The 13237-nt window shown below is 47.7% G+C and overlaps 1 protein-coding gene across 3 annotated transcripts in view; it reads left to right on the top strand.

Moving 5' to 3' along the window:
• crppa (CDP-L-ribitol pyrophosphorylase A) overlaps window positions 1–13237 on the top strand; it is a 436282-nt gene that overhangs the window by 160114 nt on the left and 262931 nt on the right. For 2 of the 3 annotated variants that reach the window (XM_038797477.1, XM_038797478.1), the window contains exon 8: window positions 12056–12151. In XM_038797477.1, coding sequence (XP_038653405.1) covers window positions 12056–12151 — 96 coding nt within the window. Of the gene's footprint in view, window positions 1–12031; window positions 12152–13237 lie in introns of all 3 variants that reach the window. The other variant, XM_038797476.1, reaches the window with a different exon arrangement.

Consider the following 13237-nt stretch of genomic DNA (forward strand, 5'->3'; position numbering starts at 1 on the left):
AGGGTGCCATTGGCCCGCGATCGGTGGGCACCGATCGCGGGCAGCGGGCCCGATGCCCGCGCACTACTTGTCCTTCCGCCGCCCCGCAGTATCCATTCGCGGGGCGGCTGAGGGGCAACCCGGCCCGCGCATGCGCGGGTTTCGCGCAAAAACGCGATGCCGTCACCCGCGCATGCGCGGGTTGGAGTCTTCCAAACTGCGCATGCGCGGCTGACGTCATATGACGCGTCAGCCGGCGCTAACTCCGGCAAGCGTGCTTAACGATTTTCGTTAAGCCCGTCTTGCCGGAGCCTACGGCGTCGGGCTGCTAGCCCCGACCGGGGACCAGAATCGGTCCCTGGTCGGGAAGGGGGGCGCTGCCGTAAAACCCGCCCGGGTTTTACGCCAGCTTTACGATTTCTCCCGTTTTGGGAGAATCGCGCCCAATGACTTTTGACTGTCCTTATTTGGTTCAGTTTGTCATAGAACATATAGTGCTGAAGGAGGCCATTTGGCCCATCGAGTCTGCACTGACCCACTTAAGCCCTCACTTCCACTCTATCCCTGTAACCCAATAATACCTCCTAACTAAGGGCAATTTATCATGGCCAATCCACCTAACCGGCACGTCTTTGGACTGTGGGAGAAAACCGGAGCACCCGGAGGAAACCCACATAGACACAGGGAGAACGTGCAGACTCCGCACAGACAGTGACCCAGCAGGGAATCGAACCTGGGACCCTGGTGCTGTGAAGCCACAATGCTATCCACTTGTGCTACCGTGCTGCCCAGGGAGTGTCATTTGATGTTGATTGCCTCTGCTTTCAGTTTGTGGAGATTTAATGAAACCTTTCAACAGGGTAGTTCTGTAGGTTGTCATGTGACCAATTATTCACATGATTGAATATCATGTGACCATTCATTGGATATGACATGATCCAACCTCCAAGAATGAGTCCAACTTCCAATTTGCCTCTTTTTGACTAATTTCCCTCAAGCGCAATTAGGAATGGACAATAAAGGTTGGCTTATCCAGTGACACTCACATCCCATGTATGAATTTTAAAAAACTCGAGTTGGGATGTTTCTGAGGAGCATGAAGCAAATACATAGATCCTGTCCAGTTTGAAGCTGCTAGTTTCAAGGAAAAGCCTGCCTCTAGTTATGTTACTCATTGGCTTCCTGACAGATCCCTCTCAGGAAAATTTGATTTGATTCATTGCTCAGCATGTGCAGTTTTCTGTTGAGAGGAACAAGTTGATCTGCAATGTTTATTTTAGAAATTTCCAGCTAGGTTGTTTCAACATTAGCTTGGGACATGAATACCTTTAGATGACCAAAAGAGGTATGTTTTAAGCAAGGTCTTCAAGGAGGAAAGAGAGCTAGAGAAATCAGGAGGGAATTCCTGAGCTCAGAGTCCAGACGGCTGGAGGTATATCCACCAATACTGGATTGATTAAAATCGGTTTAGGTCAAGAGGCCAAAATGAAAGAAATGCACATCTCAGAGGGTTGTGTGGCTGGAGGAGATTATAATGATGAGGAGGGGTGAGGGGATGCAGAAATTTGAAAACATGGATGGTTTACTATTGAGGCAGAAGAAACCAATATAGGTCAGCAGGTAACCAAGGACAAGCTACCACGGGGTCAATGATAGTTTGATCAGGTATCAGAAAAGATCCGCAATTGATGACGGATAAAAGGAAAGTGAATACGGTGGCCTGAAGATCAATAAAATTAAAGTTTAAAAATATTACGTTTGCTTGTCAAATAAAAGTTTAAAATAATAACCAAAAATCTGAAGACGAAGGAGGGTGAAAAAAAAATCAATGCTGACACCAGGGGTGGGATTCTCCGACCCCCCGCCGGGTTGGAAAATCGCCCGTGGCCTGCGTCAACCTGCCCCCACTGTGTCCCGAATTCTCCGCCGCCCGAGATTCGGCGGGGGCGGGAATCGCGCCGTGCCGGTTGGCGGGCCCCCCGCGGCGGTTCTCCGGACCGCGATGGGCCGAAGTCCTGCCGCTGACAGGCCTCTCCTGCTGGCGTGGATTAAACCACCTACCTGACCGGCGGGATTGGCGTTGCAGGCGAGCGCCGGGGTCCTGGGAGGGGGGGGACGCGGGCCGATCTGACCCCGGGGGTGCCCCCACGATGGCCTGGCCCGCGATCGGGTCCCACCGATCGGCGGGCGGGCCTGTGCCGGGGGGGCACTCTTTTTCTTTCGCCTTCGCCATGGTCTTCACCATGGCGGAGGCGGAAGAGACCCCGTCCCCTGCGCATGCGCCGGTATGAGGTCAGCAGCCGCTGACGCTCCGGTGCATGCGCGGACTTACGCCGGCCGGTGAAGTCCTTTCGGACCTGGCGGGCGTGGCGCCAAAGGCCGTTCGCACCAGCCGGCGGAGGGGGAAACACTCCGGTGTGGGCCTAGCCCCTCAATGTGAGGGCTTGACCCCTAAAGGTGCAGAGACTTCCGCACCTTTTGGCGCGGCCCGACGCCGGAGTGGTTCCCGCCACTCCAACACGCCGGGACCCCCCGCCCCGCCAGGTAGGGGAGAATCCCGGCCCAGGTCTTGCATCTCGACAAATTGTGACAGAGCTTTTTTTTTATAAATTTAGATTACCCAATTATTTTTTCCAATTAAGGGGCAATTTAGCGTGGCCAATCCACCTACTCTGCACATTTTTGGGTTGTGGGGGCGAAACCCACGCAGACACGGGAAGAATGTAAATTGTGACAGAGCTGAGTGAAGAAGAAACACTACCACCACAAAAGGAGGCCATAGTTACAAGTAACTTTATACAAAATAAATGCAGATCATAGAATGGTTACAACACATTGGAGGCCAATCGATCCAATGGGTCCATGGTGGTTTTCTGCAAGAGCAATTCAACAGTTCCACTCCCTTGCCCATAATCCTACAAAGTTAGTATCTTCAGATAATTATCCAATTCCCTTTTGAAAGCCATGATTGGATCTTCCTTTTTCCTTCTCTTAGGAAATGCATTTCAGATCATAAACACGCTGCATATAAATGCATGTTTCCTCTGGCTCTTTTGCTAATCAGTTTAAATCTGGTCTTGACCTACAAACAATGGGAATAGAATTTCCCTCTCTGGTTTGCCTAGACCCCATGATTTTGAACACCTCTACCAATGGTGCCGTGGGCATCACGGTGGCACAGTGGTCAGCACTGCTGCTTCACAGCACCAGGGTCCCAGGTTCGATTCGGGGCTAGGTTCACTCTCTGTGCGGAGGGAGTCTGCAAGTTCTCCCCATGTCTGCGTGGGTTTCCTCCGGGTGCTCCGGTTTTTTCCCACAGATCCTGAAAGATGTGCTGTTAGCTAATTTGGACATTCTGAATTCTCCCTTTGTGTTCTCGACAGGCGCCGGAATGTGACGACTAGGGGCTTTTCATAGTAACTTCATTACAGTGTTAATCTAAGCCTACTTGTGACAATAAAAGATTATTATTATTATTAAAATCTCCTCTTCACCTTCTCTGCTTCTATGACAACAATCCCATCCTCTCCACTTTATCCTCCTAATTGAAGTCCCTCATCCCCAAACTCATTCTTTCAAATCTTTTCTGCTCCTCTTCAAAGCATTTATCACCTTGCTAAAGTGTTATACTCAAAATTGGCACAGTACTCCAAATAAAGCTGACCCAGTGTTTTATAGAGGTTTACCCTTGCTTTTGTACACTCTGTAGGAATTTGTAGCAGGGATAGGTTAATTCAAAAGTGTGACAAATCTGTTTTTTCATTTTTATAAATTTAGAGTACCCAATCTATTTTTCCAATTAAGGGGCAATTTAGCGTGGCAACCCACCTACCCAGCACATCTTTGGGTTGTGGGGATGAAACCCACGCAGACACAGGGAGAATGTGCAAACTCTCACAAACAGTGACCTGGGGCCGGGGACAAACCCGGGTCCTCAACGTCGTAGGCAACAGTGCTAACCATTGTGCCACCAAAGTGTGACAAATCTTGCAACAGGAAGGCTAATGTTGTACCTGCAGATGTGAGGTATAAGAAGATAGCATGTAAACGTTTAGAGACACATCTCTCAACATCTGAGACATTGGACGGAATTTTCCCCAAAAATAGCGGTTTCCATTTCTGACTGAAAACCGGCATGTTTCTCCTCGGAAACAGAGGCAGGTTTTCACTCCAGATCACCTGATACTTTGTCAAAAAAAGCAGTGGGTCGGGGAGTGTTTTGCACTCTGGTAAGGTGGAGCCTCATAGAGCAGACAAGCCCTGTGCTACAGAGTCGGAAAGGATGTCCCAATCTCAAAGTGAAAGTAATGTCGCCCCTCCCATTGCCGACATCAGACCTTCAGTGCCCCTCCACTCACCATCGTTGGCATCCTCACATATTGGGAATACCCCACCCAATGGCCTCCAAGCCACCAGCTTGGTCATCATGACTGGTTTCCGTTTTTATGGGGAAGAACATCTGACGACCACGGAAGCAATGGTTTTAAGTTGTTTAAGCATATTTAAATTTATGGTAATTAGGTCCATGCCCTAGCTCGGCATGAACCTGATTACATTATCCAGGAGGACCTGGAAACATTGCATTCTGAGTTCTTGCTGGTGCAAATCCAGGACTGGATTCTCCGCAGCCCCGCGCCGAAATCGCATTTGGCTCGGTGGCGTAGAATCGACATTAATGTGAGAAATGGCCCGGTACCGCTCCCGTGACTCTCTGGCACCCGGAGAATCGCTTGTGTGCGAAATATGCGGCATGGCTGAGGGGTCATTGCCAGCGGCCCTACCGGCGATACTCCAGTCCTGACTGGCCAAATTCCCGACAGCGTGGTTCTAACCACATCTGGCTAATCGGGACTCTTGTGCGGCGGCTGCGGACTCAGTCCGCGGCTGCCCTGGTGGGGGGTGGGGGAATCAAGCACCGGGGGGGGGGGGGGGCAGCCGGAGCGGCGATCGGGTGCGTCATATGGAGCGGCGCGGGACAGATCGGTGGGACCTTGTTTGTTGGTCTAGGTCCGCCGGCTGAGTCCACCCTTGCGTTTGGTGCGGCCACTGGAGGCCGCCGCCGTGCGCATGCGTGGCCTCTGAACCGGAAGTGCGGGGTCCATATCCGCAGCAAAACTGCGTGAGTCTCTCTCGGTCTCTGCCAGCCCCCTACAGGTAGGTGAATTGGCCTTGATTTGTTGTAGGAAAGTCTGGCGTGAAACACCAGCGTTATGAAAAAATGAAATGAAAATCGCTTATTGTCACGAGTAGGCTTCAAATGAAGTTACTGTGAAAAGCCCCTAGTCGCCACATTCCGGCGCCTGCTCAGGAAGGCTGTTACGGGAATCGAACCATGCTGCTGGCCTGCTTGGTCTGCTTTCAAAGCTAGCAATTTAGCCCTGTGCTAAACAGCCCCATTACTCCCGCGTGGGGACATAGCCCCATTTTTGGAGAATCCAGCCCCCCATTTCTGATCTCTTGGGAAAGTTAGCAGTCCTCACAAGATTTGCGGCAACTGCAAACAGCCCCAAACGATCGTGGTCATTATATTTTGCGCCAACAGTATGCAAAAATGCCCAGTTAGTTCCTGCTTGTGTTCTTGACCTGGCAGCTGGTAAAATTGAGAAATTTCAGCAGTAACATTAATTGACTTTTGGTTAACCTCAAGGAATTGCCTTTTTGGCCATTCTCCCTTTGGAAGTAACTGACCAATTATCTTTGAGGGCCATATTAATGACTATCACAATTGCTTTGCAAAGTCTGTTCTGCCCTTGAGCAATGCCACAGGAGATTAAGTAGTACACTCCAACCAAGAACACATGTAGGAGTACTTTTGGAGGTAACAGCTTGGGATTCAAATGTCACCAATAAATTACTTCTTCCTTAAATTTGTATTGTGTAGTAGAGTAAAATCATGAATGTGTTTATGGAAATTCTTATGTCAACTATTTTAATGAAGGTGCTACATCATTCAAAATAAGTAACTACTTTCTTAAATTATGAGCAATGAAATGTTATACCATTGCATTTGGATATTTGTTATTACCACACAGCATGATTTCAAACTAGTGCTTAGGAATGTAGTTTAACCATCTTTGTTTTACTGCCTTGCAACATACTTTAGTCTTCTGTTGCTCTTTGTTTATAACATTAATCAAACTTGTGTTTACTTTACAATGTCCCAAGGTGTTTCATTGAGTTTTAGGGAAAACGGATGTTAAACCAAAGAGGCAGAAATTAAGAATGGTGACTAAAAAAGCTTGGCCAACAATTTGGGTTTAAAGGGGTTTTTAAAGGAATAGAGAGAAGTGAAGAGGTAGAGGAGTTTAGGGAAGAAATTCCAGACTGTGGGGCCTTTGTTGTGGAGACCTGGCTGAAAGCGGCAGGGCAGAGAGAGAGTGTGGAAAGGATGGCCTAAAAAGCAAGGGGCGGACCAATAGTGTGGACAAAAGCTGGAGAAAGCTGTAGAAATGGGGTGAAGACCAGCCAAATAGGAATGTGGGCAGATGGATGACAATTGTAAATTTGAGAGGAGGAGTGGGAGCGAATATAGGACAGTGAAGGTACAGGTGACGGGAAGTGCATTCTACTCCCATGGATGTTTCTGAGGGTGAGCCAGCCTGATTGCGACCTCAGAGTCATATTTGACCATGATGTGAGCTTCTGACCACATATACGAGCCATCACCTAATACAACCTATTTCCACCTCTGTAACTTTATGCAACCCTCTCCCTACTTCAGCTCTTTTGCATCTGAAACGCTCATCCATGTCTTTGTTAGCTTGAGACCTAATAGTCAATGCACTTCTGACCAACCTCCTGTATTCGTCCATCTGTAAACATGAGTGCATCCAAACCTTTGGCTCTCCATGTTTTAACTTGCAAAAAGTTGCATTCATCCATCACCTCTGTGCTCACTGACCTACATAGGTTCCCAGCTAAGCAGTGCCTCTATTTTAAAATTCTGATCCTTGTTTTCAAATCCCCTCATAACTATCACTGCGGTTTCCTCCAACCCCACAATCCTCTATAATATGTATGTTCCTCTTGGACTTCGAAGCATCCCTGATTTTAATCTCATCATTATTGGAGGCCATGCCTTCAGCAGTTGTTATAATCATCATCTAAGTGTAATGCAAAGTGGCATAAATGAGCAGGGTCTTCCAAACTTTCTGATCATAGTGACAGTGGAGGACTTTGTTGTTAGAGTTCTGGAAGCCAAGGGCACAGTGGCACAGTGGTTAGCACTGTTGCTTCACGGCGGTGAGATCCCAGGTTTGGTCCCGGCTCTGGGTCACTGTCCGTGTGGAGTTTGCACATTCTCCCGCTGTTTGCGTGGTTTCGCCCCCACAACCCAAAGATGTGCAGGGTAGGTGGATTGGCCATGTTAAATTGCCCCCTAATTGGAAAAAATGAATTGGGTACTCTAAATGTATTTTAAAAATAGTTCTGGAAGCCAGTCTTTAATGTTGTCTAGCTGTTTCCTTCACGATTGGCCTCTTGCTTTTCTTCCATTAATCCTTACGGTGGTGATTTGGCATTCCAACCTTTCTGCAAGCATAACTAAGGTAAGAGTAGGGCCAGTCAAGGACAGTAGTGGGAAGTTGTGCGTAGAGTCCGAGGAGATAGGAGAGGTGCTAAATGAGTATTTTTCGTCAGTATTCACACAGGAAAAAGACAAAGTTGTCGAGGAGAATATTGCGATACAGGCTACTAGACTAGAAGGGCTTGAGGTTCATAAGGAGGAGGTGTTAGCGATTCTGGAAAGTGTGAAAATAGATAAGTCCCCCGGGCCGGATGGGATTTATCCTAGGATTCTCTGGGAAGCTAGGGAGGAGATTACTGAGCCTTTGGCTTTGATCTTTAAGTCATCTTTGTCTACAGGAATAGTGCCAGAGGACTGGAGGATAGCAAATGTTGTCCCCTTGTACAAGAAGGGGAGTAGAGATAACCCCGGTAACTATAGGCCAGTGAGCCTTACTTCTGTTGTGGGAAAAGTCTTGGAAAGGTTTATAAGAGATAGGATGTATAATCATCTGGAAAGGAATAATTTGATTAGAGATAGTCAACATGGTTTTGTGAAGGGTAGGTCGTGCCTCACAAACCTCATTGAGTTCTTCGAGAAGGTGACCAAACAGGTGGATGAGGGTAAACAGTTGATGTGGTGTATATGGATTTCAGTAAAGCGTTTGATAAAGTTCCCCACGGTAGGCTATTGCAGAAAATACAGAGGCATGGGATTCAGGGTGATTTAGCAGTTTGGATCAGAAATTGGCTAGCTGATAGAAGACAAAGAGTGGTGGTTGATGGGAAATGCTCTGACTGGTGTCCAGTTACTACTGTAGTGGTGTGCCACAAGGATCTGTTTTGGGGCCGTTGCTGTTTGTCATTTTTATAAATGACCTGGAGGAGGGCGTAGAAGGATGGGTGAGTAAATTTGCAGATGACACTAAAGTCGGTGGAGTTGTGGACAGTGCAGAAGGATGTTACAAGTTACAGAGGGACATATATAAGCTGCAGAGCTGGGCTGACAGGTGGCAAATGGAGTTTAATGCAGAAAAGTGTGAGGTGATTCATTTTGGAAGGAATAACAGAAAGGCAGAGTACTGGGTGAAGGGTAAGATTCTTGGTAGTGTGGACGAGCAGAGAGATCTCGGTGTCCATGTCCATAGATCCCTGAAAGTTGCCACCCAGGTTGAGAGGGTTGTTAAGAAGGCTTACGGTGTGTTAGCTTTTATTGGTAGAGGAATTGAGTTTCGGAGCCATGAGGTCATGTTGCAGTTGTACAAAACTCTGGTGCGGCCGCATTTGGAGTATTGTGTGCAGTTCTGGTCGCCACATTATAGGAAGGATGTGGAAGCATTGGAAAGGGTACAGAGAAGATTTACAAGAATGTTGCCTGGTATGGAGGGAAGATCATATGAGGAAAGGCTGAAGGACTTGAGGCTGTTTTCGTTAGAGAGAAGAAGGTTAAGAGGTGACTTAATTGAGGCATACAAGATGATCAGAGGATTAGATAGGGTGGACAGTGAGAGCCTTTTTCCTCGGATGGTGATGTCCAGCACGAGGGGACATAGCTTTAAATTGAGGGGAGATAGATATAGGACAGATGTCAGAGGTAGGTTCTTTACTCAGAGAGTAGTAAGGGCGTGGAATGCCCTTCCTGCAACAGTAGTCGACTCACCAACACTAAACGCATTCAAATGGTCATTGGATAGGCATATGGACGATAAGGGAATAGTGTAAAGGGACTTTAGAGGGGTTTCACAGGGCGGCGCAACATCGAGGGCCGAAGGGCTGTACTGCGCTGTAATGTTCTATGTTCTATAACCTGCCTTTAGTTATTCTTTGAGAGATTTCTTGTTCTTTCAGTCTTGTTCAATACTTCTTCATTAGTCTTTTTCTCCACCCAGCTTACCCTGAGGATCCTTCTGTTTTTTATAAATTTAGTGTACCCAATTCATTTTTTTCCAATTAAGCGGCAATTTAGCATGTTCAATTCACCTACCCTTTGCATCTTTGGGCTGTGGGGGCGAAACCCACGCAAACACAGAGAGAATGTGCACATGCCACACGGACAGTGACCCAGAGCCGGGATCAAACCTGGGACCTCGGCACCGTGAGGCAACAGGGCTAACCCACTGCACCACCATTCTGCCCTCTGAGGATCCTTCTTAAGCACCAAATTTCAAAGCTGTTGATTTTCTTTTCTCCCTCACTCCGAAAGCCCCAAGCTTCGCCTCCATAACTCATTACTGACCAGAAAAACATTTTAGTACATGGATTCTCGTTTCAAGACTCAACCTGACATTTCTTAGGATGTTGGCAATGTAAAAATTCTTTTGGCTCGTCTAATCCATTTTTGGATTTCAGCATTGCTGTTGATATTGGATGTTACTGTGATTTTTAGATAGCAGACTTGATTGACATGTTCTAACTTGCTTCCATTTATTGAGATCTTGTACTCTGGAATGTCCTTTGTATTGCTGAAAAGAGAAGCTTTTCATCTTACACTCTTCAGGACAAAGTAAGAAGTCTTACAACACCAGGTTAAAGTCCAACAGGTTTGTTTCAAACACGAGCTTTCGGAGCACGGCTCCTTCTTCAGGACAAAGACCAGGATACTAAATTTCAAACCACCACAACTTATACTGCAGGAGAAAAAGGTGCTGATTGGGTGGCAAGTCGACTCTGATTGGCTGAGGCATTGCCATGGGGTCTACGATTTTTATTTACTGCGGTATTGTTAGATTTTACTGCTTAAGCAGGAACAATAATAATAATCTATGTTAGTGTCACAAGTAGGTTTACATTAACACTGCAATGAAATTACTGTGAAAATCCCCTCGTTGCCACACTGTTCGGGTACACGGAAGGAGAATTCAGAATGTCCAATTCATCTAACAAGCACGTCTTTCCCGGAGGAAACCCACGCAGACACGGGGAGAATGTGCAGACTCTGCACAGACAGTGACCCAAGCCGTGAATCGAACCTGGGACCATGGTGCTCTGAAGCAACAGTGCTAATCACTGTGTTACCGTGCTGCCCATATAAGCGTTGGTACTCCCTCTCTAAACCACTCTGCTCTCTACATTTCTTTCGTCGTTTAAGGCATTACTTAAAACATGCCTCTTTGACCAATCCTTTGGCAGCAGCCCTAAAACTGTTGTATGCGGCTCAGTGTAAGATGTTTGCTTTACAATGCATTGGGATTTTATATTACATTCAAGGTACTTTAACAATACAAGTTATTGCTGTCGACCCTGGTGAAAATGTAGCTTGCTCGAATTTAAAGTGTTGCAGCTCTCTTGCAAGTGGGAACTGAGGTGGAATTAGGCATGGGCAAAACCTGTACCCAGCTGAAAAGGCATCTCTACAGTTGTTTGCACAGGACACTACAATGCCACTGTTTGGTGGAGAATGAGATCAAGGGTGCGATCGAACTAAAAATAAAACATCCATTCTGGGCAGAATTAGCGGGGTCGTTCCCGGCACTTGTAGTGCTGGGAATGATCCCCCCTATCTGTCGGCTCTCTTTTAGTGCCCCGGTGGGGAACGGCACTCCAACCCCGGACATCGCACTCAGTGTCATTTCCTGCACTGAGGAATTCCGATGAGTGGAGCTCCTCTGTGCATGATGAGGTGCGTCCCAATTTCTTGACCCCCTAACGCAACCCCCTGACCATCCCAACTCACCTCATGGGGGCCCTGGGGGGGGGGGGGGGCAAAATGCCAGCCTGGTACGTTAACACTGCCAGCCTGGTACACTGACAGTGCCCCTGTCAGGTGGCAGAACTAGGATGCCCAGATGGCATTGTCAGAGTCTGAGGCTGGCAGTGCCCTGCTGGCACCAACAGTGCTAGGGTACCACCCTGCCTGGAGACCAACCACCTGGGACCTCTGCCTGGGAAATCCCCAAGATACCATTCCGCCTGGTCCCCGTTTGTGTGGACCAGTACTGAACGGCGCCCGGCTGGGGTCTGCTCAGCGAGGCCGATAGATGCCGGGCACCCGTTAAATCCAGCATGAGCACTGCTAAGTGGGTTCTTAAACTCACTTAGCAGTGAGAGACTGGGTCCTGCCCATTATGGGTGGAATCCAGACCTGGTTAGATCTCGCAACTGTGTAACAGCCGTCGGGACTCCTGGGTGGCCTATCGCGGGATTTATCGCCCATGTCTAGCCCCAGTTCCGGCGGGACGCGACCGGTAGATTGCACCCCAAATGTCTAGCCTGCAATTATGCATGAAATTAATGCAAATGCCAACTTCACTTCTGCTGCTTTCAGTTAATCTAGAGGAAGATATCAGCAAAGTATTGTCAGTATTTTAATGTTTTTATGTGTATTATCAAAATGAAATGGGGAGACATTTGTTTGAGTAAAGCTGTTCCAGTGGTGCAATGTAGATTCATGTTGATTCGCTAGGGTGGCACATGCTGTTTTCCATTGATATTGTAGAACGCCCCACTGGCCACAACATGTAAGTCCATGTAATGCTGCTTGATCCCCCTAAATGTTATATTTTATCTCCTGTTTAGAGTATTGCTATTGACACGTTTACCTTCTCTTCAGTGCAATATTTCTTGTCTTGATCAGATCAACAACTTTGATTTACCTCCGGAAATTGTGCAACTGGTGGAATTAATTGAAAATGCAAAACTGTCAGCTTTGTATCCTGTGGTTGTGACTGTGGTAGGTACATAAATTTACACTCGCTGTACTCCCTGTAGAAACCTGCCTGATTTATTTACCTTTAAACAGTTGAATTTACTGAAGAAATTTAAAACAACAGTGTCGTAGGTTAAGGATGTTAAACACCCGTTTATGATATTTGGACACATTTGACAGGGAGTGTTGCTACAGCCTCATGGGGAAGGCAGAGGATTTGGTGCCCTGTCACACACATGTATGTTCAATATAAGTAGGAGGGGGCAATGGAGTAGAGGCTGCAAAGAAGAGAAACTCTGCACGATGCCCCCTGCCAAGTTGTTACTGGATTCGTTCGTGCTCCTTGACAATGGCAGGAGGTTCTCTGGCAGTCCAGCATTTCAGTGTGCATACATAATCGGTGTTCTCCTGTACGCTACCCCATGGAGGTCCTCATCTGAGTTCCCTGCAGCAGAACTCATCTGCCGCTGCCCCCTTGCATTCAGCTGGTCCACAAACCATTCATTACCTCTGATGTGGCTCCAGCACACTCATGCCCGGTGACTCACCTCGTGCTGATCCTAACTCTGTATTAACCTTTAAGTGCAGAGCTAGTATCTGAGCTGGTGGCTCCTGTAAGTATCGGATCAATGGGCGGCACGGTGGCACAGATGTTAGCACTGCTGCCTCACAGCACCAGAGATCTGGATTCAATTTCAGCATCGGGTGTCTGTCTGTGTGAAGTTTGTACGTTCTTCCTGTGTCTGTCTGGGTTTCCTCTGCATGCTCCGGTTTCCTCCCACCATCCAGAGATGTAACAGTTAGCTGGATTGGCCATGCCAAAGTGTCCCTTAGTGTCCAAAAAAGGTTAGCTGGGGTTACTGGATTACAGGGTTAGGATGGGGGCGTGGGCCAAGAGGGTTCTCTTTGAGGGGTTGGTGCAGACTCGATCGGCCAAATGGCCTCCTTCTGAACTGTAGGGATTGTATGATTCTATGAAGTGATGGGGCTCTTCATCAGTTCAATAGTGTTGATCCCTTTCCTCTTCCGAGGCCTGCTAGGGTTTCCCAGGCAGAAGTTTTTGGGCACTTGATAGCAGAAAATCAGAAGGGGAAGGTTGGGGAAAGGGAA

The sequence above is a fragment of the Scyliorhinus canicula genome, chromosome 5, assembly GCF_902713615.1.
Source record: "Scyliorhinus canicula chromosome 5, sScyCan1.1, whole genome shotgun sequence".
In the NCBI taxonomy this organism is placed as follows: domain Eukaryota; kingdom Metazoa; phylum Chordata; class Chondrichthyes; order Carcharhiniformes; family Scyliorhinidae; genus Scyliorhinus; species Scyliorhinus canicula.